Source organism: Plectropomus leopardus, chromosome 20 (assembly GCF_026936395.1).
Source record: "Plectropomus leopardus strain MGB_pleo_1.0 chromosome 20, ASM2693639v1, whole genome shotgun sequence".
Lineage (NCBI taxonomy): Eukaryota > Metazoa > Chordata > Actinopteri > Perciformes > Serranidae > Plectropomus > Plectropomus leopardus.
This window is the reverse complement of record NC_142195.1, coordinates 26191403-26216841: the sequence shown is the minus strand read 5'-3', so window position 1 is coordinate 26216841 and position 25439 is coordinate 26191403. Positions and strand designations below refer to the sequence as shown.

General features: G+C 38.3%; 1 protein-coding gene across 9 annotated transcripts in view; it reads left to right on the top strand.

Annotated features, from left to right (window-relative positions):
- The window catches only part of tcf4 (transcription factor 4), a 279930-nt gene that overhangs the window by 215723 nt on the left and 38768 nt on the right, over positions 1–25439 (top strand). For all 9 annotated transcript variants that reach the window (XM_088071478.1, XM_088071481.1, XM_088071476.1 and 6 more), the window contains 5 exons: positions 11677–11782; positions 13936–14084; positions 14954–15101; positions 21655–21725; positions 21831–21909. In XM_088071478.1, the coding sequence (XP_087927604.1) occupies positions 11677–11782; positions 13936–14084; positions 14954–15101; positions 21655–21725; positions 21831–21909 (553 nt within the window). The remainder of the gene's footprint in view (positions 1–11676; positions 11783–13935; positions 14085–14953; positions 15102–21654; positions 21726–21830; positions 21910–25439) is intronic.

The window sequence follows — 25439 nt, the reverse complement described above, 5'->3', positions numbered from 1 at the left end:
TGGTTAACCAACAGTTACATGCTATTGAAACATTTGGCCAATCAGCTGTATTATTATATCGAGCGTGCAAATATTCTTATGAGCCACAATGGATCATTTTGCAATTTCTCGATGACTTCCATAAGTGCAGAGGGTGAGGCTGATACACCGCGCAAAATGCTCAGATAATTATTTCAAGCGCATCTCAATTTCATAAAATATACAGGGTTCCCACAGTCATGGAAAACCTGGAAAAGCAATGGAATTTCACTATTACATTATTGAAACTCAGTATATAAATTAATCATTTATTTTAGGTGTGTGTGCATGTGTTTGTGAAGGACTTTGTAACTGCTTGTTTTACTTACTTACATTTTTGAGGCCTGGAAAAGTCATGGTATTAATAAAAAATCATTGAAAATTTTGGAAAAGTCACAGGCTTTTGTTGTGTGTATGAAATCCTCACAGTAATATTCCATGAAATGAAATGTAACAGCAAACTTATTCTCTGAAGCTGTCAGCGTATCGTAGCTTAAATATGCGTCGATGCGTGATGTTTCTGTTTCTATCACGCACGTTTTCGTCATTTTCTCCGTGTGTGCTAGAGGAACTCATCCTTGAATAAAGTTTTGATGATATGTTTGAAATACGTCGGGTGTTTAGGGTAACAGAAAAAAAAGCGATGGAAAAGTCATGACATTTTTTGAAGATTTTGTCAATGAAAATGTGTGGGAACCCAGAATATATGTGGGAGGGGTTCGTGCTCCGTCTGTCTTTGAGCTTTGGGGTCTTTGGCCTGAAAAACGTTAAAGACTCACGTTTTAAATATATGGTTTTTCCTTTTTCTTTTTTAATCATCTTTCTTTTTACATTTGTGATATTTCTGTCTTAATTTATCGTGTTTCTTTCCTCCGTCTGCTTCTTTCTTTAACTCTCTTCATTTGTGTGCGTCTCTCTCTGTCCTGCATCATATGGAGTCAATTAGGCAGCCATGCTCAAAACTGTGTGTGTGTGTGTGTGTGTGTGTGTGTGTGTGTGTGTGTGTGTGTGTGTGTACATCTGGTTCACATTAGTGCAATTGCAGGTTGGTAGAATAAAGGGCTCGGCTCGGAGGTGGTGGGTGGGATTTCCTTCCGCTTTCTCACACACGCACACACACACACACACACACACACCCGCACACACACACACACACACACACACACACACACAGGCAGTTTTTCCCTCCATGTGTTTTGAATCAGGAACATAATTAACCTTCAGAGGATTCCGAGGCCGTGGCTCAGATCTCCACTATAAAAATACATCTAAAAAACAGAAACCCCCAAAATATGTTTGATCCGTCTGCGGCGCGTTTGATTCGCTTTCCCACATCTGCCTCCGGACGGGCTCGGAGCGCAGCGGCATGAGCGGTAAATGGAGATGAAAAGCGCGTCTACAGGTGGAGAGAGGTGGGGAGTGAGACGAGTAGGTAGAAACGTTGGATGGATGGACGCTGGTTATGATGTGTGTCAGAGAAAAGCAGCAACTTTTTTGGAAGCTTGAATGAAAGAACGTTTGATAAATGACTCATTTATTATTAGAAATTGATTTGTATTGTGTATATATACTTTTCTGTTTGTGTCCTGTATTGTTTCTGCTTCCTGCGGTGTTTGGCTGTTTGTGTGAAGGTGAATAAAGACGAGACGAAAGTGAAAGCAGCGTGTTAGAAATGAGAGGGACGCAGAGGAGGAGGGAGAGGGAAACACAGAGAGGAGAAATTGGACAGGCACAGGTGCAGCCGACTGTGTGTGTGTGTGTGTGTGTGTGTGTGTGTATTTTTTGGTGTATGTGTGTGTATTTTGGTGTGTGTGTGTGTGTGTGTGTGTGTCTGTCAAGAGGTTTCGTGACTGCTCCTTTGAGTGTTCGCATTCCAGCACATCTGCTTTGGATGAAGCGTGGTAAACTCTGTGTGTGTGTGTTTGTGTGTGTGTGTCTGTGTCTGTGTGTTTGTGAGAGAGAGAGAGAAGAGAAAACAAGACGGGAACGGCACTTTATTGAGAAAAATACTGATTTTTTTTCCTGTTCCGTTTTGTGTCTGGCTCTCTGTCTGTGCGAGTGTATTTATGGAGTTATATGAATGACAAAACTAAAAAGCAGAAGAATCGTGTGTGTTAATATTTCAAGAAGCGCTTGGCGTTCCTTTCTTTTCCAAATTTGCTCATTAGGTCAGTTACTTTGTACGCCGTGTGTACATGTGATCCTATTTGGATCAGACTGCTTCCATTGAAAGATTTTAAAACTTTAACATTTTTACTCACCCCGTGTTGCCTTGAATTAGCATTGGAATCTCTTACATGCTTCCATCATGGACAAAAAATCCCCAAATTGGGAAAATTCTTGATGAAATGAAGTTAAAGGGGGCCATGTTTAAACTATGTCAAAAAATCTGTGAACAAGCTCTCACACAGCTCATGCAGATTAATTCAAGTCTCATAAATTCAGTCCGATGCTCAGTATTTATGAAACGGCAGCCTCTCCTGTCTTTATCCGCTCTCTTCAAAGCCAAACTCCATTGACAAAAGTTGTAATTTTACCTCACTGAACACAGGAGCTGCTGATCTACTTCTGCCTCAGTCAGCTAGTTTGTTTGTTTTTTGTGACTTGTGTGTTTTAAATAATTAGTTCAGAGTCACTAAAGTCACACAAATAAACAAACTTAGACCAGCGGTAGACCAGCAGCTCCAGTGTTCAGTGAGGTATAATTTCTGTTTTTGTCAATGGAGTCTGGCCTTGAAGAGCGCAAAGACTGAGTTTCACTTTATGTTAAGTTCCTCTTTGGAAAGAGCTGTCTGTTTGGGAAATACTGAGCATCCGTCTGGATAACTGCGACTTGGATTATACAGCAAAAGTTGAGTGAGTTTATAAACAAAAAGATTTTTTTTTTTTAAATTTGCTGTTGTTAAACATGGACCCCTATAACTTCAATTTATTAAGAATTTTCTCAGTGTTTTGAATTCTACTTTGGCATGAGCCATGCAAGAAAAATAAAATTTTCTTCAATAATTCAACATAACATGGTGAGTAAATGACATACTAATGATCATTTGGGTTTGTTTCAGTATTCCTTTAAAAAATAAAATATGCAAACTTCTTGTTCAACCACAAAAATAACAAAATTTCATCCACTTAGGATATTGTTTAATTTATGTATAAAACATGAAATATTTTTAGGCTCATCTTGACTACAGAATATGTGTCTGTGGAGGGTCAAACAGAGTGAGGAAGAAGAAGAGGAGTCTTCCTCTTTCTGTCAGAGCAGAGGAGGAGGAGGAGGAGGAGGAGGAGGAGGAGAGGCAGAGAGGTTGAACAGATGCTCCCCACATTTGGAGACAATAACGGAGAGAAGAAGCATCAAACACTAAACAAAGACAAAAAGCCTCCTTTTTCTTCCTTTTTTCACCCTCTGTCCATTTTTCTCTCTTTTGTTTCCGTTTACTGTCTTTTTTATCCACTTCCAACTTTCAGCATTTCACTTTGTTCCATTTATTATTTTTCCATTCTTCTTCATGTTTCTCTCAAACAGAACCCTGCAGGGCCCGGCAGCATTTCCATCACTGTCAACAAGTTAAAACACTGCAGAGAGAATAAAGTTTCTTCTTTTCTCTCCTTTTTTTAATGTTCTGTTGACTCTAAAACATTATATGCTCTCTTCATCTTAGTCTGTTAATTAACCATTTAAAACTTGGGCAAAATGGCTTGATTTATGTCAGAAACATGGGGAGAAAGCAATGCAACTTGAGAAGAAATGACTCAGAAATTAGCAAAAAACTTTGTAATTTCTAATTTATTTCTTTAGATGGGACACTGTACATTAATCCAGATTTAAACAAATGTTTAAATGTCTTTTTTTTATTGTTTAAGAGCAAAAAAGAACCCACTTTTTTCTGGACCACAAATACAAAACACAGACTCATAAACCATTTAAAATAAACCACACAACAAAGTGACAAAAAACACAAAGGGGGAGAAATTTACAGCAAGAAAATGAATAAAAAATTAACAAGCATATTATGGTTAGTCTAGTCTAGAGCTCGTTTTTATCTGTAGTCCCTTGTCTGAGGTTAACAAGCATGCTAAAATAATTTAAAAAATACAGTATTAGGATACAATATGTACAGTGATTAAAACAAACAATATTAACATTAACAAAAAAGGCACACAATATAGTTAAAGATGTGTAAGATAAAAATATACAACACAATTTGGCAATAAGAGCGGATTAAATCCAAATAGCAGAAACTGAAAAAACTAAAACAACAAAAAATGGGAAAGTTTTTTTTTTGTTTTTTTTTTAAATAAACAGTTGATAAAATATGATAATTCTCTAAAAAATATTTTAAAAATAGTTATCTGGAAATTTTTGCCTAGCTTTTTTAAAAACAATTTCCAGAATCTACTTTCTTGCAATTTGTGCGACATTTCTTGCCAAGTTGCTTATTTGCATTTTCCCATGTTTTCAACGGAAATCATACCAATTTGCTCAGGTTGTAAGGATTGAAATACTTGTGAAAGGGCTCTGAATAGAGCACAAGAATTAGTCTCTACTTTCTCTTAGTTGCTGATTTTTAATGTTTTGTGAACGTGTTGTAAATGTTACCTCAGAGTTTTTGCTCGTAGGGTTTTTTAAAACTATATTACGTTTTTCTACCTTTTTTCTCAAGATACTTTTTTTTTGCTAAATAAATCGAGCGTAGAGCACAAAAACATTTGCAGGTGTTGGATCAGATTAGAAACTTAATTGTATTTGGAGCTGTGCGTACTCCTAACTTTGTTTCTGTGATTAAAGTTCAGCTGCTGTTCGGGCTGTTTGTACCTGTGCTTCAGGTCACTGAGTTGCACAGCTGGTTGCTCTGAATACACTGTGTGTGTGTGTGTGTGTGTGTGTGTGTGTGTGTGTGTGTGTGTGTGTGTGTGTGTGTGTGTGTGTGTGTGTGTGTGTTTCGTTGGCTCCATGAGGAATCAGTTTTCAGTGGAATGTGTCTTTATATTCTCTTCGTGTTGCCAGGGGCGACGCGGAGCGAAGCTTTGATGCAATCTGTGATGTTTTCTCCCGGTCCGTTAAACGTCACGACACGGCGGGAGGTTACACAACCTCTTCGACTTGGTTCTATCAGATGATGGTTTTACACAACAGGCTGAACTGGTTTCCATTAGGAGGATCTGCCGTCGTTCTGGAAAACAACAGGTTCAACTTGTTTGTGTTGTGGCTGCAGGCGAGAGGATGGTTCTACTGGTTTCTATCAAGCTTGTCTTGTAATACAATAAGTCTCTGGTTTGACTTGTTTCTGTCGTACAGGACTGGTTCCACTGGTTTTACTGCATTTCTATCACGGCACAGAGAACTGGTTTCACTGGTTTTAATCACGTTTGATCACATTTGGTAATGAGAACCAGGTTTTACTGTGTTTCCGTGACACAATGACTGTTTTCTCAAACTGGTTCCACTGGTTTTTACTGCGCTTCCATCATTGCACGGAGAACTGGTTTCACTGGTTTTCATTATGTTTGATCACATTTGTTAATGAGAACCAGTGTGTCTGTTGTGACACCATAACTGTTCTGTTGAACTGGTTCAACTGGTTCTTATTTCTATCATTGCGCAGAGAACTGGTTTGACTGGTTTCAGTCATGTTTCTATTGTCCCACAGAGAAATGAAACAACAAAAACCAGTAAAAGCACTGGTGTAGAATCTGTTATAAAGTAGAAAACAACAGATACTGCTCATGTCCAGTATGATAGAGAACATTTTCACTAGTTTCTATTTTTCTATGATAATATAATAATGCAGAGATGGGTCATTTAAATTCTTTTGTGTTTTTACCATCATACTGAAAACTGCTGACTTTAATGATGAATCCAGTTCCTCTCACAGAACCAGTTTAATCCGTTTCTGTTGTGTTACAGATCATAATTTTGCAACTGTTTTTTTCTACTTTGTGTCCTCTGTGGACGGCCGAGACACGTTGCGTCCCATCACATCTACTCAGAACAATTGTAGATTTGGCTGAATCCAACACGTTTCATTGGTGCAGAACTGCTTTCCAGAGGTTGTTCCACTTTTTTTTTTTTTTTTTTTTTATCACTACATAGCAAACTGGTTTAATGTGGCTCCTAAACTGTACACGGAGGTTAGGTTTAGGCAAAGAAACATGGCGAGGATGTGCATTAAAGTAACACAAAGTTTACTCAAAGTTTGGACACGCATCGCCAGCCTCCTCACCGTTCAGGACTTCTTTGTTTACTCCTGTTGGCGTTTTGGTCACATGATCGCAGCCTTTCAAAATACACGAGATATGCACGAATTTGAGTTGCGTCCGTTTTTCGTAGGAAAACGTACGACTGTTGGTGAGAATAGCCTGTTGTTCTGTTGTTGCACTGAAAACCTGTTTGACTGATTTCTGTTGTGTCTCTGTTTTGGTCCAATTTTGCACAATTTGTCATTGTCGTTTCTAATCTGACTCTATTGTGGTTTTAAAGGTTGTTATGTAAGTGCATGGATATGACTTCCCGCACATGATTTGACTGGATTCTGGTCTGTTTCTATTAAAGTAGAAATCCCAATACTTTCACATTTCACATTTTTTTCTGATATCTGATATGCTGATATATAAAAACTCATTCATCTGATAACTGATAGCGATATATTCATTTTTCCCCACCTAATTTTATTGATCATCAAGTCTCTTTTTAGTGGATTTAACATCATATTATGCAAACGCTTGTTGTGATGAGACATAAAATGCAATGATTTTTAATGTATTTAACATTCATTCATTGTGCAAAATATGAAAAATAAGCAAAAAGAGTTGATGTTTTGCACATTTTCACTTTGTCTATGAAAAAATATATTTCTGGTTTTTATTATTGGCAGAAATCAGCATATTGGCCGAATCTGATTCATTTTAAAGCCAATATCTGCCGATGACATTTTGATATTATCATGCATTCCTATTCAGACCACACTACAATGATTACACTCATGCAATAAGCATTTGTCAGAAGTAAGTGAACAAAGTTTTCGGATATGTTTTGGAAAATAGCTGCTTGTGAAGGTTATTGATCGGACATCGCTGTTTTTTATTGTGGTTGTCAGTATTTCTGTCTGGTTTGTGGTTTGCCGGTTGTCAGCGAAGTAACAACACAGTCAAGGGTGTCTGTGATTGGCTCGAGGTTCGTCGGCTAACTGTGGGAATACTGATACTGCCGGGTGTGTGTGTGTGTGTGTGTGTGTGTGTGTGTGTGTGTGTGTGTGTGTGTGTGTGTGTGTGTGTGTGTGTGTGTGTGTAGACTGCAGGAAGTGAGGTTGTTATTGTGTCTCCCTACATTCCTCAGATTTGAACACACTCTGCACCTGTTCCTGTCCATCTATAACACACACACACACACACGCTTACATAAACATACACAAACACACATACAGACACACAAATCATGGCATTTCATCACCAGTCGAGCGATGTATTCAATGGGAAAATATGTGTGAGCGACATGAGAAATAAATCTAAATATTTTCAACAGGATCAACACAAGCATGTGTGTGCGTGTGTGTGTGTGTTTGTGTGTGTGTGAATTTTCTTGTTCGGGCTTTTGGGTCAATAAATGTGGTTTTATCATCAGAGCGCAAACTCAGCTCTCAGAGGGGAAGAGGAGGAGGAGGAAGTTGGAGGGGATTTTAGTTTGGCTCTAATGGCATCTACAGACTCTGTGTGTGCGTGTGTGCGTGTGTGTGTGTGTGTGTGTGTGTGTGTGTGTGTGTGCGTGTGCATGTGCATGTCTGTGTGTGTGCATGTCTGTGTGTGTGTCTCATTCTTGTAAACTCAACATCCCAATAAAACCTTCAGGGAATTTTGGCATAAATGTTCAAATGGTCTCAAGGATGAGCCGATTCGATTTTGGTGGTCAAAGGTCAAGGTCACGTTTACCCTGCAGCCGTCTCAGTTTTGGGAACACAATAACTGAAGATGGTCTTAAAGTATTTTCCTCAAATTTGGCACAAATGTCCACTTGGACTCAAGAATGAATTGATAAGAATTTGATGGTCAATGGTCAAAGGTTAAGGTGAGCTCATAAAATATGTTTTGGGTCATACTTACAGAACATTGAGTGCCCACCTTGAAACTGTGATTTCGTCTGTGTGTGAAGCATCTGTGTTTTCACAGACATAGATGTAAACTGTCAGCACACTTAGACTTGAGCGCAAAAGCATACAACCGCCTGGTGTTTCGTCTAGTTGTTTTTTTTAAGTGATTTCTTTCGGGCCTTTTTGACAAACAAAATTTTTAAAAACAATAATTTGCATATATGTAAATCTTTTTGCATCATATTTAATATGTTAGGCTTTTATGGTAATTAATCGATCACAAGAATATATTTTTTAAAGAAACAAATACATACATTTTTATTGCAGTTGTTGCAGGAACCTTTTTACCACCTTTTAAGTGCATTGTGGTGGGCAAAAAAAAGTTTCTGCTCTTTTTCAGGCAAAGATGGACTTTATAATTACCTCAGAAGACATTGTTAGACAAGCCACCCATCCTCTGAATGCCCAGGGTCTCTAGTTTGTGTTAGTTTGTTAGTTTTAATGAGGCTGGGATTGTCCCAGAGGTCACAGGAGGTCATTTTATACAGTGAGGTCAAGATTGCATGCAACAGTTTTTTTAGGGAAACGTTAATGTGGATGACATGGAGGACGCAGAACGTTGTGTAGCAAATGTGATATAAATGTGTTATCTAGGGATAAGTTTGTCAGTCTGAAAGTTTGTGTGGGTGGGTGGGCGAGTGTTTTCTGACCTCAGTCCTTCATTCCCACAGTTCCCAGTGTTCCTTGCTCCCGACATGCACTGATTGTTGTGGTATTTGTTGCTGTGTCTGCATTTTTCTGCGAGCCGTGGCTTTTCAGGGAGCAAACACAGTCGACACAAGGCTACGCACTGGAACACATGGAGTGACTGAACTTGGTGAAAATTGTCAAATCCATGTCATATCAGGCTGGATGAAAACGAACACAGGGTGAAAAAAAGTGAGCAGCTTCGCAAAAAATGTCCCGCAAACTGCAAAAATTTACGAAAAGATCACAAGGAAATGATTGGAAAATTAGCTGGGGAGGAATATTAAATTTAAAAAAAAGTTGAAAAGTAAGAAAAATTTATAAATTCTCTTGATTATATATTTAAATTTATTTTACAGAAAAAAAATGCAAAAAAAATTTAAGCACATTTCCTTTTTTTAACTTTGTCATATTATTTTCAGATTTTTTTTTCCAAACTCTTTCTAATCCCTGGCTTATTTTTGGCCATTTCTTGTTAAGTTACTTGTTGCCCTCCTACTGTGTTTTTAAAAGATATCAAGCAAATGTGCTCTAATCAAAGGGTTAAAGGGACAATTCACCTCAAAATCAAAAATACATTTTTTTTCTCTTATTTTAAGTGCTGTACATCAGTCTCCATTATTTTGTTGCAGAGTATTGGAGATATCGTCTGCCTTCTCTCCAATATAATAGAAAACTAGGTGGCGCTTGGCTCGAGGTGCTCAAATCGCCAAAAAAACAAAAGCCTCTCGTCCATGAGTAGATGCACGCTTCCCTCTACACAGTGATACGGTTGGTGAGTGTAGTTTGGTAGAAAGAAAATGCACGAAACACCTGTGCACAACTGGCTACTTTCTGCAGGAAAAGGTAGTTTGTGAGTTTGAAAGTTGCAGAGATTACTTCGTAGATTCTCTTCATGGTCACGCTGTTTCCTAAAGATCTTTCACCTTTAAGGATACAACATAGTAGCGCAAAGGAAATGAAATTTTCCCCCTCAGAAGTAAAAGCTGAGAGCTTTAGCAGAGAAACAAGTTTTAGTGATCTGAAAGAAAGGTCAGTTTTTTTGTTTGACAGAAACAGTTTGAGGCTGTTTTCTGTTTTTAATCATTTCTCTCAGGGAGTGTGGGAAGTGCGATGATGTTTTTTTATAATGCCCCCAAGTGTTTTTTTTTCTTTCTTCCATCTCTTTCTTTTATTTCTTCTGTCTGCGTTTTATCATCAGATTTTCTTTTACCACATCTGCGTTCCATCCGTATGCAAATACTCTAAAGTTAACAAAGCAGCCCATGTCTGTTTTTTTCGGGGATCGAGGTAGATTAGGTGTAGCTGTGGTGGAGCCGCGCTTTCATTTTGATGTGAGTCAGTGGGGGAGACAGAGAGAGAGAAGAGCGCTTTCAACAGCTGTTCCAGGGTTTGCGTCATGCGGCGAGAGCTCGCGTCATGGCTGAGTGTTCGCACGCTATGCACACACACACACACAGACACACACAGACACACACACACACACACACACACACACACACACACACACACACACACACACACACACACACACACACAGAGGCATGCTGTGGGGACCCCCAGTCGAAGGCATGACCAAACACAGGCATTGTGTTCTCATGCAGCCGCTGTGCTGCTGAGGAAGAGCGTCACCTGTTTGGAGTGATGACAGGCTGCTGGTTCTGCTTGCAGTCTCACGTTTAACTGCATGTTTGCTGCACGACTGCTGCGCTGCTGCTGCTCCTCTGAGAGGAGGCTCACAACATCACTGCTTTGTTCCTGTGTTAGGCAGCAAACTAGTCTCAATGAGAGGAGGAATAATAGGAAATTTGTTAGGAAATATTGATGTTGTTATCATGGCAATGTTGTTTGTTTTAATGTTGTGGATTAATAGAGCTCGGGTGCACAGTGAACTTATTTCTACAGAATTAAGGGGGAAAAGTAATTTTGTAATTTATGTACTTTATATGTTATTTTATGAAAGATGATGATTTAAAAAAATAAGCTTAAATAATTCATCGATTTTTTTTCATGTAAATGTATATTGTATAATATACATAAAAAACTTTTTAAGCTTATTTCTTAAGTGTACTTTTTTTTGGAAAAATATCTGGAAATTAAAAAAATGTATAAAATAATTTTATAAGAGATTAAAAATGTTATTTAGAAACTGTGAAATAAAATAATGTCAAGCTTTCTTTGCATAACTTAAAAATGATTTTTTTTAAAAATAGATGTAAACTATTAAGATAATTGCTGAACTTGCAGGTTAAAAATAATATGATATAGTACATTGGAGAAGTTTCATTTTCTTTTTTAAAAATCTGCTAAATTTTAAACAGACAATACAACATCACATAAAAAGTTTAAGCTTAGAGTGAAAGTTAAAAAAATGTGCTCATTTACAAAATGCTACATAATATGAGTAAAGTGCTTTTGTTTTTTACAAGATGAAAGTAAATGTATACAACATAATGTTTTAAACTCAACTTTAAAATAAACCATTTTCTCTTTCTTTAAACGAGTGTGTATTATGGGAAAAAAAGGATTTTGGAGGAAGTTAGACAAGTTCCCAAAGCAGCTTTATTTCCTCCAGTCTGAAAATGAAAATAAAGACCAACGATCGCTCATGAAGTGGCGTTTTAATCCTCTCAGGTGTCGTAAAGGTTGATGTTGATGTCTCAGTTGAGGAGGTGAGTGTCAGTCATCCGTTACAGCCTTCAGGACAGACGTCGGTCTAAGCTGCTTTCCTGCCGAGCTTAAGTTGTGTTTGTCTGTGAGCTTTTGATGAGTTGTATTTCAATCAGACTTCTGAATGACGACGTGTGTTTCTGTGTTTGCGTTGCAGGTGTACGCTCCGTCTGCCAGTACAGCAGACTACAACAGGGACTCACCGGGTTATCCCTCCTCCAAACCTCCCAGCGCTGGCTTCCCAAGCTCATTCTTCATGCCAGGTACACACACACACACACACACACACACACACACACACACACACACACACACACACACACACACACAGATCTCTCCCTTTCCTCAGCTCAGTGTTGATTCTGGATCACAGATGATGTGAAAGATGTTCTTATTCCAAAATCCTTAAAAGCTTTAGATCCTACATTTTTTTTGTTATTAGAACAGCGATCCAGAGAACGTACTCACCTTTTGGCAGAAACAACAGTAAAGACAACAAGTTATTGCTTGCAAACTTTGAGGCTGATGTAACCTGTGTGTTTAAGCACCGAACGGTAAGGTGTGACATTGTGCAGAGTGAGGCTTTCAGTGGAGCTCGTGGCTGCATTGCCATGATGAGAATAAAACATGTGTCTGATAGCATTCGTTGACAGGAGATGAAGTCAGGAGAGTTAATTTTGTGCATCTCAGAAATCTCAGAAAAAAATATCTTGACCAGCTTGAGATGGTCGACCAGCTTGTTTGCACAGTTTAAAGTATGTTTTGCATCATTTTTAATGGTTTAGCTGGTCATAGCAGCTGGTGATGGTCACTCTAGCTGGTTTATCCATTGAAATTCCTGTAAAACTGAAACCAAATCAATGTGCTTGAGCATGAAGAAATAACAGTGTCATAAGGGGGAAGTGTGAAAAGCAGAGGGCACAAATCAGTTAAGTCCACTATTACGGGATATGCATACAGATACATGTGTGCAGCTTGATAGGCCGGTCACACCAGCATCAAATACCAGCAAGAACTCAGTCAGGACCATCTAAAACCATCTTTGACCAGCTAAAACCAAATAAAACCAAATAAAACCACAAGCATAAGATGATTTTTAGCTGTTTTTTTTCAGTAGGGATGTGTCTGTACAATCATACTTGCACATACTGCAAAATTAAAGAAAAAAAGGGACTAGCATTGAAGAAGACATCAGCTGGAACATTCATATTTACACCCTGATGCGGTCATAGTTGCATAGTTGATGTGCAGGTTTATTGTAATGCTTGTCATTCTTTGCTTTAAGTTGTGCGGACTTTGCAAAACCAAAGATGTTTCCTAACATTAAAATAACAGTCAGAGTTGAGATCTTTCCTCCTCTTGTAGCTTTTGCATTTTATATACCTGTTTTTTTGTGATTTTGCCATGCCCAGTGAACACAGTTAGGCAGTGAGAGAAACTTTAAATTGGTATTTGTTCACAGTTTGATTTGATCTGATTCACCTGTGAGAGTTTAACTGAACCAGAAGAACTGCTTCTATGTTTACCTGCAGTTTGATAAACCTTCAGCACTGATACTGTACACAAAGAGTCCTGTCCTGTTTAATGGACACCTGCCGGCCAATCAAATGAGTGATTTCTTTGAATTTGCACAAGTTTAAGGGAATACTTCATTTGCAAAATAACCATTTATATATCAAGTACTCGTTACCTTGGATTAGTGAAGAAAACTTTCTTCTGGCATGTTTATGTTGAACAAAGAATCCAAAAAGGCAAAAATTCTTCATGAATTGAGATCATAGACCATCACAAAAGTGTTTTATATTTTAAAAAATTGCGAAAATGCATGTTTTTACCATGGAGGCATGCCAGAAAAACAACGTTTTCTTTACAAATTCAACGTAACACAGGGTGAGAAATTGAAGAAAAAAGGTCATTTTGGAAGTGAAGTATTCCTTTAATGTCTGTGCATGTATTTTCAGACTAGCCTTGTTTTGATGACATAAATTTGACCGCTGGGGAATGTTTCTAATCCGTGTCTATTGACGACAAAAGATAAATGCCCAGACTGATTTAAATGCTATATTTTCCCCCAGACTGTCTCTTTTCTATCCTCCCCTGCTGGTCTTTGATGAAAGTCCACACAGACGTTGTTAAAGGTACAAATAGTCCAAGAAATCAGGTTTGTTGAGTAACCGGGTTATTCTTAAACCTGAAGCAAGAAACCAGGTGTCCCATTTACATGGATGTTTTCTGAAATCAGGTTACTGCAAAAAGTGGGTCAGATTTTTAAACTGCATGTAGACGCTGTGAGTGAGTCACAGGAAGGTTTGACAGCTGAGAGACACCTCAGTATGTTTTTATCTTGTTGTCTGCAAAAAAACTGGCCTTTAACCAGCATACTTCGCATGTATCTCTGTCCCTGTCTTTCTGTCAGACGGTCACCACAGCGGCGACCCCTGGAGCAGCAGTAGTAGCAGTATGAGCCAGCAGGGTTACCACGGCAGCATGCTGGGGGGCGGAAACTCATCCCACGGCCCCGCCCAGAGCTCCTCCTACTGCGGGATTCACCCTCACGACAGATTGGTGAGCCGAGCTGTCAATCACAGTGTGTACGAACATTGGGTTTATACAGGTGGCAACACAGGTGATATTTTCCTTTTAGGAAGTTACTCTAGGTATTTAATGCAATTTACAAACACACAATTTGGCAAATTCAATGACTTTCCATAATATTCCAAACCATATCTGAAGCTTTTTCACATTGTAAACTTTGTTGGGTTTTTTTTTTCGTTATTGTTTTAAAGAAAAAACTGCTATGATAGGAACCATACAATAAATTAAAGTTTTAATTAATTAAAGTTTAAAGTACATTTTTTATGTTAGAGAGTCAAATGTCTGCCCCAAAAATGATTAATAAACAAAGAAACAGATTACTATAGCCAGTGTAAGTCATAAGTACATTATGTCTTTTTTGAGGGAGACATGAATTCTCTTTAACCTCCTTTGTATGTTTTTGTCATAAGTATTTTTCAGCTAAAGTTATTTTTATTTTTATGCACAGTTACTGTATTTAAACTGTAAAAACTAATCTTGTAATGTAAGGATGGTAACAGGTATAGAATTTAGTAACTAGTTAAAAGCCATACCCCTAAAGTCGTAGATATATAAGCGATGAACAGGTGTTTAAACTTTCAGTAGTCGATAATATATCAAATGACACATGGTAACATTTATAAAGCGTTAACAAAACTAAAAAATCTGTCAAAAACTATATAAAACTAAACTAAATGTGTCAAAGGCCATTAGATGGTATTTCTTTCAAACCACAAAGATTTCTGTTTCTACAACGAAAACGTTTCACGTTTATCATCACTGTCCTTTATTTTTAGTCTCTCGTGTTTTGCAATAGTTTGTCCTTCTCTTGTTAAAGTTTCATGTCTGTCTCTCTGCAGAGTTACCCGTCGCACTCGTCTGCAGATATCAGCTCCAGCCTTCCTCCGATGTCCAGCTTCCACCGAGGGGGAGGGAGCGGGGGAGGGGGCAATCACTACAGCACCGCCTCTTGCACCGCCTCCACCAACGGCACAGACAGCATCATGGGTAAGACGCCTTTTGTCTGTTTATGTCCTGAAGCAGCGAGTCCCAAGAAATGGTGCAGTTGCTTTTTAAAAATTGAGTTAAATGATAAAATGCTTCTTTTGGATAATAGTAAAGGTTTAGCCGTGTTGTTTAGCCAACTCACAGACGCTGTGGATGAAGCCGCCACTTTGGTTCATACTCAAATATCTCAACAACTATCAGATGGTTTAACATGGAATTTTATTCACACATTCTTGGTCCCCAGAGGATGAATCCTACCAACTTTGGTGCAATTCTGAATTTTTCTTCTAGTGCTACCATGAAGATTTATTTGTCTTCATGAAGTATCTCTTCACCTATCGATGATTAGTACACACATTCATGTTCCACTCAGGATGAACCGTAATCACTTTGGAGAACCTCTTAAACTTCTTTCTAATTGTCTGTTTTTGTGTTATGATCAAAAATATGCAAAAAAGTCATTTTCCTAAATGCAGAGTCCTGCACAGGTCTGATTTTTTAAGATCAACTCCCTAACCAGAGCGTGCAATACTGCATCCGCTCCGCCTCCCACAAATATGACAAATCAGTCGACACAAGGTCCTCGGCCGGACCCAAAACCGCAAATCCTAAATTATCCATGTGCTGTTCAAATAATTTTAAGTGATCAGTTTCTGGACATTTCATACACGTGAAGCCACGATATATTTTTAAAACCAAGGAAATTTTAGAAATACATGTTAAAATGTTAATATTTTTTGCTTATTTTCATAATATTGAGCAGCGCATTTCCACAGCTAACCTGCCTGTTAGCAACGCACCTGACTGAAGCGGCTCTCGTATTTCAGCGGGTGCAGAAGTCAGAGCCGACAATCAAAATCAGCAGTCTTATTAAAACGTTAAAAAACAGTATCTTATTTTAATATGTCCATTATCCAGTATCTGCGATCTGAACCGCATGTTCTCTTTTTCGCTGAACGCTGGAATAAAATTATGACAAAATACCTCTTGAGAATCACCTTTTTTGCAGGTCATCCTCCATGTTTTTAGCATTTTAACAGACTAAACTAAAACAGTTAGCGAGATAAACATTTTTCCCGCTAAACATCAGCATGTAAGCATTGTGAGCATGCAAGCATGGTGACATCTGGTCACATGTTCGTGTGAAGGCGTATTTTGCTTGTCTGAATGCCTTTAAACATTTTATTTGTGGATGTGTGTCAGAGCTGTAGACTTCAGACTCGAGTCAGACTTCAGTGACAGACTTGACACTTGACTCGGGTTTGACTGCGGACGTGGACTTTGAGACTGCGCTTGACACTTGACTCCCTGAAGACTTGACTCTTCCCAAAGACCTAACTGCGCTCTGCTGTGTGTAATCTTTCATTATTACCACAAACCATCTGCAGCACCTTTTACTCTTAGACACGATTAATTAACTGTAAAAGTTACTGATCGTTTTTTGATGTTTTCATCTTGGATTGATGACTTGGATGCACTCACTGTGTTTGTGTTTTGACTTTAGAAAAATCCACAGAGGAGCTACTTGCAGTCGCTACTTCAAAGACACCATAACAGGTTCTTTGTAGTCAGAGGGCCGCATTTTATTTACGGCCACATTAACAGTGATAACCGTCCCCGCTGTGATTAGACTCAGATGATTCAAAGCACTTAAAATCTGAACTTAAGTGTCAGGGGAGAGGGCAGCAGTCAGGAAATGAAGATAACTGAATTGAGAAATACACTCCGTTTTGGCTCAGCCTTGACATCACTGACACACACACACACACACACATACACAGCATACCATATGGACCCCTTGCTTTGAGTCCCATAGAACAAATAGGACAGCAATAAGAAACAGATTGAAAGTTTGTTTTCATGGGAAGACATCTCCAACATTCCACACAGATAACGCACACACTCCCACACACACACACACACACACACACACACACACACACACACACACACACACCAACACACGCACACACACACAAACCCGAGCAGAGGAGCGTAAACACAACACGAAGCTAATAAAAAACATGCTGCTGTTGTTTAAACTTAAACGTATGATACACGTGTGCACACGGTGTTTACAGCCGTTTCTCTGCATCGCTCTGCACGAGTAAACAAGTGTGTGAGTTCTCTTTACGGAGAGCAGCAGCTGTGGTCACGAAGGATTCATGTCAGTTATAACTGATTTTAAATAACAAGCACTTACACATTTCTCTATCAACAAAACTACAGTATTTTCAGCTCTCAGTGTGGTGCAACAGGTGGCACAGCTTTGAGGCGACCGAATGGACGCAGACCTGCCTGATAGCTCCACAGTGTCGGCCGTGTCCATATTGTGGTGAAAAAAAAGTGAAGTAAACAAACGGAAGTGGAGTCGAACCAGGAGCGGAAGAAAAACTTTCAATGTAGAGCTGTAAAAATTAGTTGATTAAGTGATTAGTCAATCTTCAGAAAATTCATCTGCAACAAGTTTGATAAATGCTTATTGGTTTAAGCCAATTTTCAAGGAAAAATGTCAACTTTTATTTCATAAAAGTTTAGCTGAGGAGTGCTGCTGTTCATGTGTGGGTTTGAAAAACAGGTGTTTTTCAGATGTAAGGACAAAAACTACCAAAAAGTTAAGATAGGTTAGGCTTGTTGCTTCTTTTGTTAATAAGTCAAAACCAAATATTTTCAAGGCACACTGTATTGCAAAAGTTAAAAAGCCTCATATAAATGGGCTTGACACCTACATGTTTCAACTGATGAAGACTGTAAGTAGGCGTCAAGCCCATTTATATGAGGCTTTTTAACTTTTGCAAAACAGTGTGCCTTGAAAATATTTGGTTTTTACGAATTGATGAAAGAAATAACAGGCCTCTCCCTCCTTTTATGGTCAAGAATGCCAAACTGTTTATGCCTCCGAAGGCCTGACGTTTTCAGGTTGTCCTTTCTTTTATCTGTACAGTACTTGTGAACATTATATCTTAAGAATGCATTAATGGAATTTTGGCAACTTTGGCAAAAACATCCTCTTTGACTCAAGATAAACTGATTAGATTTTGATAGTCAAAGGTCACTGTGACTTCACAAAAGATGTTTTTGGCAATAACTCAAGAATTCATACGCCAATTACAACAGAATATATATATTTAACAATAAAGTTGTGAAATGGTGCCATTTTATATCCAAAAAGTCATAGTTCTACCTCAATATGACATAATAATGTTTTGCAGAAACACTTTTATAGACACCATAACTTAGGCCATATTCTGACGTGTGATGATTATGAACTGTAGTGTATATTGCTGCAAATTATTGAACAGAACAGACTGAGAGTGAGAGGGGACGACATGAAGCAAAGGGACACATGTCAGACTTACCGCTGCAAGGAATTTGGGTTTTAGACAAAACTAGACATTTGAAGAAGTTACTTTGGACTCTTGGAATATGTCTTTGTCACTTGTTTTTTACCAAACAATAAGTTAATTTAGAAAATCATCAGCAGATTAATTCACGATGAAAATATTTGCTGCTGTACTTCAGTTGGTATTTTGATAATAGTTTAACACAGATGACATGAATCCAAACTGACCACAGCTGCTGTTTTTTGTTGAAGAAACAAACTGCAAATGTCACTTTTTAGTCCACGGGATGTGTTTTGTTCTCAAAAACAGATTTAATACCCTTTGAAGTCCAGCGGCTCGCAGCTTAGTCATGCATCCTAATGAACAACATTGGTAGGAAGCTGGTGAGGGATCACACATGTCACACATGTCTTGTCCTGGTCATGTCCTCGTCACTGCGCCTGCGTCCTCTAGTTCACAAGATTTGGAAAATGTAGCGTGTTTACACTGGAAATGAGACAGATTTGAGTATACTCAAAAAATCAGCATGCAGGTTTAAAAAAAAGTTATTATTGTGCTGTTAATGGTCCCACAATGCATTGCTCACAGGAAAGCAAGGATCTATTAACAGCTGCGAAACAACTGTGCATGGTAATAAGACCAAAAAGAAGAGACAGGCATAAGATCTTCATTTCCTGTTAGCACAAAAGGTTGATGTACATTGACTCCTTGTATATTAAATACAGAGTACATGTTGAACAGTGTATATATTTCATATGTAACATGGAATTGGAGCATGGCAACGAAACAGCAGGGCAGATGTTTCTGGATATTTTAAAACCTGGAGCAAATGAGTGTGTAAATAAATAAATAAATAAAAAACACTTTCATAAAAAACTAAAAAAAAATTGATTGAATAACTTTATGGATTTACATAAAAGGTAGAAAAAATCTCTTTGAAGTTGTGATGGTCACAAACAACAACAAAAAAAAAAACTAAAAAAATCTGTTTCATCTTCTCAATGCTCTCATCCATAAGCTCTCATTTATGAAAAAGATTTTCTCCGGCACATGTTAGAAATTATGCGTCAAGTCAGGATACGTGTGTGTGTGTGTGCGTGTGTGTGTGTGTGTGTGTGTGTGTGTAACAGTAATCCCTTGGATGGTTTACTCGGCCAGTGGTATGGCGTGAGTGAGACATGAAGCTTTAACCCCAAAACATATGCTGCTTCCTGTCTCTCTCTCTCTCTTTCCTCTCTCTCTCTCTCTCTCTTTCTCTTCCTCTCTTTCCTCTCTTTCTCTCTCTCTCTCTCTCTCTAACAGCTTAAAGAAGTCCAGTCCTGCCAATTTCTGTAATGGATTCATTTGCCATGAAAGGATGTGTTTTTTGCTGTTCTGTGTCTGCGCGGCGTGCACGTGTCTAACTTGTGTGTGCGAGCGTAAACTTTCCATCTGGGATCTGCTATCAGGAGAGATGAGCTGTGAGCATGTCAGAGTCTCTGCCTCAGTGTGTTTGTGTGTGTGTGTGTGTGTGTGTGTGTGTGTGTGTGTGTGTGTGTGTGGGCGCTCATCTGGTCCTCTGAGGTCACTTCCTTCCTCTCTGGCCTCAGTGCTCTTCAAGTGTGTGAAACAGATTTAGTTGTATTGAAGTCGAGCATTTGCACACAAACACGTCAGTCAGCTAAAACGGGACTAAATGTAGATGTCGAACATAAGTTTGCATTGAATTCTCTTTCTGATTCTTGTCACATTATTCGATAAGTACCACCATTTGTAACTACGCAGCAAAGTCAACTTATTTCAGTGGAAATGCAAATATGCACGGACCAAGCTGCTCTCATGCTTTATTCATATGTTTACCTACAAAAAGTAGTGCTCTAGATTAGGAACATAACTCAAGTAATCACAAGCTAGTAATTAATATATAATCCACATTATTGTGAAGGCTGCGATCAAATGTAAAATGTGCTGATGGGAATAAAAACCATGTAGTATAAAGAGCTAAAGTCAAGTCGACATTATTTATAAAAACAAATTCATGTAAAGTCCATGTAAAGATGCAGGTTTGGGTGCTGGATTGGTCAAACTAACACAGGACTTTATCCTAATAGACCAGAGTTTGTGTCCGGTGTGAAACCAAGTGAACTCAGTTATATTATTGTCACATCGTCATGGTGCATTAAGTTTATGTAATTTAGTAAACCTAACTTTACTCTCAGTAGGTGACTTAATGTTAAGTATGTCACGTTACAACGCATAACCATGACTATTTCTTCTAAACCTAACCTACGTAACTTTACGTATGTAACGTGATGACACCCAACCATGATTCTTTTCCGAAATCCAATCTATGTAACTTTACTTTCCTAAAATCAACTGTGTAACTTTACTGGCCTAAACTATCCTTTGTAACTTCACGTTGAGCATGTAACTTAACATTAAGGCGAAGGACTTTACCCCAGGAGACTGGTGTTTGTGTCCCAAATAAACTTAGAGTTATTTTAAGGTACATCATCAAGATTTCACAGTATTTTAGGTATTTAATATGACAATGCCCAACCTTGATTGTTTCCAAAGGACAAACAAAGTATACAGTTATTTTTTTTACTATTCTAGGTGTCTAGAGTCATTTTTTTGTTGAGCTCTACTTTGTTAAATATCACACGCTCTGTTGTATATGTATTTTTGTTAGATATCATGCAAAACACTGAGTGAGAATAGGTTGCGTTGATCCGTGTGGAGCTGACGTGAAACAGAGCGATCACATGGTGCTCAACTTTGGTGAACTTTGACACGAGAATTTGTTACACTCTGAAACCACCTGGACAGAGTTGACCTTTTAGGACGCGATCATATTAGCTGTGTCAAACCATAAAATTTTTATAAGCGTGCTCTGCCAAAGAAGACCACTCCACACAAGAGATGCATCATGGCACACTGCAGCACAACAGCTTCATTTCCTGCAGTATAATATAAAAGAATAAAAAAGAAACCAGACACAACTGCCACACACAGAGTGTATGTGTGGACAAAAAATACAAATTCATTCATGAAAGTAGCAGAATTAGATTTCCAGGTGGATCAGTATTAATGAAAATGTGTTGCAAGTCCGAGTGTGGAACGGGTGAATCGATGGGGAGCGAAATAGCCAGAAAAATTAAAATATGTAGTTAACAACATCCTCATTTACAAGAATACGTCCCTCTTTTCCCCGTGTGTGTGTGTCGCAGCTAACCGAGCGCAGAGCTCAGCAGCCAGCGGCTCTCAGACAGGAGACGCCTTAGGGAAAGCACTCGCATCCGTAAGTGAAATGCACACGAACACACATGTGACATCCTGGTGTTGTTCAATCTGATTCTCTGACTATTTTCTTTTTTGTTTTTGTTTTTTTGCTTATTTTTTTCAGATCTACTCTCCAGATCACACGAACAACAGCTTCTCGTCCAATCCCTCCACCCCTGTCGGCTCCCCGCCCTCCCTCACAGGTAGCACACGACACGCCTCCTCCTCCTCTTCCTCCAACTCCTCCTCCTCCTCCAACTCCTCCTCCTCTTCCTCTTCCTCCTCCTATAGTTGATCCATGCTCCAATCACAACACACCGGCTACAGCGTCACTGAATCAACACGCTCAGATGGAAAAAGCAGAGCAGACTTGGACGACTCAAAACGCAATACTGAGGACTTGGAACTTGACTTGAGACATGACCTGGGCTTGTTTCAAATGACTTTAGACTCGACTTGACCTTGTTTCAAATGAATTGTGACTTGGACTTGTTTGAAATGAGTTTTGACTTGACTTGAACCTATTCAAATGACTTGAGACTGGACTTGAAGTTGCAACAAATGACTCGGACATGAGACTCGACAAGAGTTTGTTTTAATTGACTTGAGACTTGACTTGAGCTTGTTTCAAATGACTTTAGATTTGACTTGAACTTGTTTAAAATGACTTGACACACGACTTGAAGTTGTAACAAGTGACTTGACACTTGACTAGAACTTGTATTAAATGACTTAAGTCTTGACATTAATTGAATTGAGACATGACGCAAACTTGAGACTCAACTTGAACTTGTTCCAAAAGACTTGAGACTCGATATGAGCTTGTTTTAAAACTTTAGACTTTAGACTCAACTTGAACTTTTTTCAAACAACTTGTGACTTGAACTTGTTTTAGATTTCTTTAATATTGACTGGAACTTGTTTCGAATGACTTGAGACTCTAATTGAACTTGTTTCCAGGACTTGTGACTTGACTTGAACGTTTTTTAAATAACTTGAGACTTCACTTGGACATGTTTCAAATGACTCAAGAGCTTAATCTGTTGTTTTTTGTTTTTTTTTTGAGACTCAACTGTAACTTGTTTAACATAATTTGAGATAAACTTGGACTTGTTTTGAATGACTTGAGACATGAAAAAAATGCCTTTAATGCAGCTCTGGTACAAAATAATGAAAAAAAAGTTATTTAAATGAATTTAAATCAACACATTTAACTGAAGATAAACATTTATTCAATGATTTTAAGGATTTTTTTACCCTTTAAGTGCGAGGATTTGGTGTAAAATTAGACCATAAAAACACATTAATTTTTGCTGCGTCTCCTCTTCACACCCCTCCTCCTCCTCCTCCTCCTTCTTCTCCTCCTCTTATTTCCACCAATTACTCCTCCTCGCGGCTGATGCTGTAAACTCTCTCTGCTCCTTAAAGTGAAAAATGACTTTTCCTAATAATAGTTGTGTCGAATTTGGCTCTAATTGTCGCTGCTACACACACCGTTTGATATTTCTGTGCCGCGCCTTGTGACTGATAGCTTTAATTACGAGCACCACTTCGACAAATCGTTCACAAACCTACCAGCTCTGCAAACACCAGCCCCCTCCCCTCTTCCTCCTCCTCCTCCTCCTCCTCCTCCTCGTCATTATAGCCGCCTCAGATATTGCCTGCTAAACCATAATTGGTGTTTATCATTGTGTCAGAGTTACCGCACTTTTTACAAATTAGAAATGAAGCCTATTAGAGCAAACTACATGCAAATTGATATCCGAGGCTAATTCTGCGAGGGTGTTTTACAGTGTTGGACTTGGAATAATTTACCCCGCCGTTTAATACATATATTTGTATTTGCACATGAATGTACCCAGGTGATTATTCATTAATTAGCATATGGAAATGAGCATGTAATATGAATAAAGGAGAGGGGAGAGAAAAGACCCGGAGACAAAATGAGAAGACAATTTGGAAAAAAAGGGAGAAACACAAGCTAATGAGATGAGATCAGAGTTACAAAGGAGAGATCAGCGGTGAGGGCAGAGAGGACGTGAGAGGAGGGAAAAGGAGAGGAGATGGAGGAATGAGAAAAGGAGAGAAGAGTAAAAAAAAAAAGAGGCAAGAATAGGAAGAAACGCAAGTACGTGTGTTTTCAAGGGCTAAGAAAGAGGAAAGGTGAGAGACATGAAAGACGAGGAGAAAAGACAAATATATGAGAAATTATGGGGAAATAATAAGAAAAAATGAGGAGAAAAAGGAGAAAATAGAAAATGGTATAAAGGAGAAAAAGACATTAACATGAACTCTTTCTTGTGATCTTTCAACTGAAAAAAAGGCATTTCTCAACACCAAATTCTCCCAAAATAGCCGAAAATATTATTTATATATATATATATATATATATATATATATATTTTTTTTTAAAATAAACTTTTATCTCCAAAACTAATCACGTAACTACTTTTGTTGGATAATATCTAAGGGCCGCACTATAATGGCCAAAATGATAATAACGATTATTTTGATCAATATTGGGATCAAGATTATACATCCAATTTTTTATTGATTTCAAGGACAAAACAATTCACACTTTCATATTTAAATCTACAGAGAACTGCTTTTACTTCTGTGATGTGCTACATTTCTGCCAATGTTCTTTTTTTTGCATTAAAATAAAATTTAAAATAATATTTTTCTTCACCTATTTTTGGTGCATCTGCTGGAAGCAAAATATATATGTAAAAAACTGTGCCAAAGCGTTATTAAAATCATGTTATTGTCTCCTTAAGGTCATTTTATGTCACTGACATCGTTGTAGAAATAAAATAAAATAAAAAAAAATAATAATAATTCAAGTACACCCTTTAAAAGAACAGTGAACTTTTAATTTGACCAGAAATTACTGCAAAATGTGTCTCAGCAAAGTTTTTCCTGCATGTTCAGCTTTGGCACTGCGAAAAAAAGGGTAGATCTTAAAAAAAATTGGGAAAACACTGCTTTTGGCTAAAATGTTGTTGACACTCTTAAGTTAAATCTCAAACATTGGTCTAATTTGATCCACACCAAGTTTGGAAAAGAGATAAAAAAAAGAGAATAAGAAAGGAACATAAAAAAGAAGTAACCACTGGCCTCCATGCTGCTTTCTACTGTTTATTAACCTGTTAGCCCAACAGGATGTTAAACGTGACACACCAAAAAAACAGCAACACACACACACAGAAAGGTGTCTGCTGCAGAGCCGTGTACACAGCTCTGGTCCATTAGCAATGGGAAATGAGTGTATCGTCTATTTTAAGTGGGTTTTCTGGTGTTTAAACGTTCCTGCATACATGCATTAATGTTGGAAAAGAAGCATACATTTGTGTTGATATGGTTGAACTCAGTACTTTAAAGCTCATCTCACATCTGAAAACACTGTTGAAAGGCCTTCGTATACCAGCCCGTCACCGCTCAGAGCCTCATGTTAATGTCAATTCTCACAAGTCTGTCGCTCCTCCGTCTACCAGCTAATGAGACCTGTCGATTCAGAAACAACCCTTCAGAGCGACGGCGAAACACAAAAGCAGAAAAGAACAGAGACACAAAGCTTGTTTATTCTGCAGAGGGCCCATGCTAATCAACCACTTGTACCTTTTCAAAGACAAAAGCCTGATATTAGCATTTCTGCTATGAGATATGAGTTGGTTTGTTTTTGTCTTTTCTTCCTCATCTCTCTGTGTATTATGTCCGAGCACCACGAGTGGAT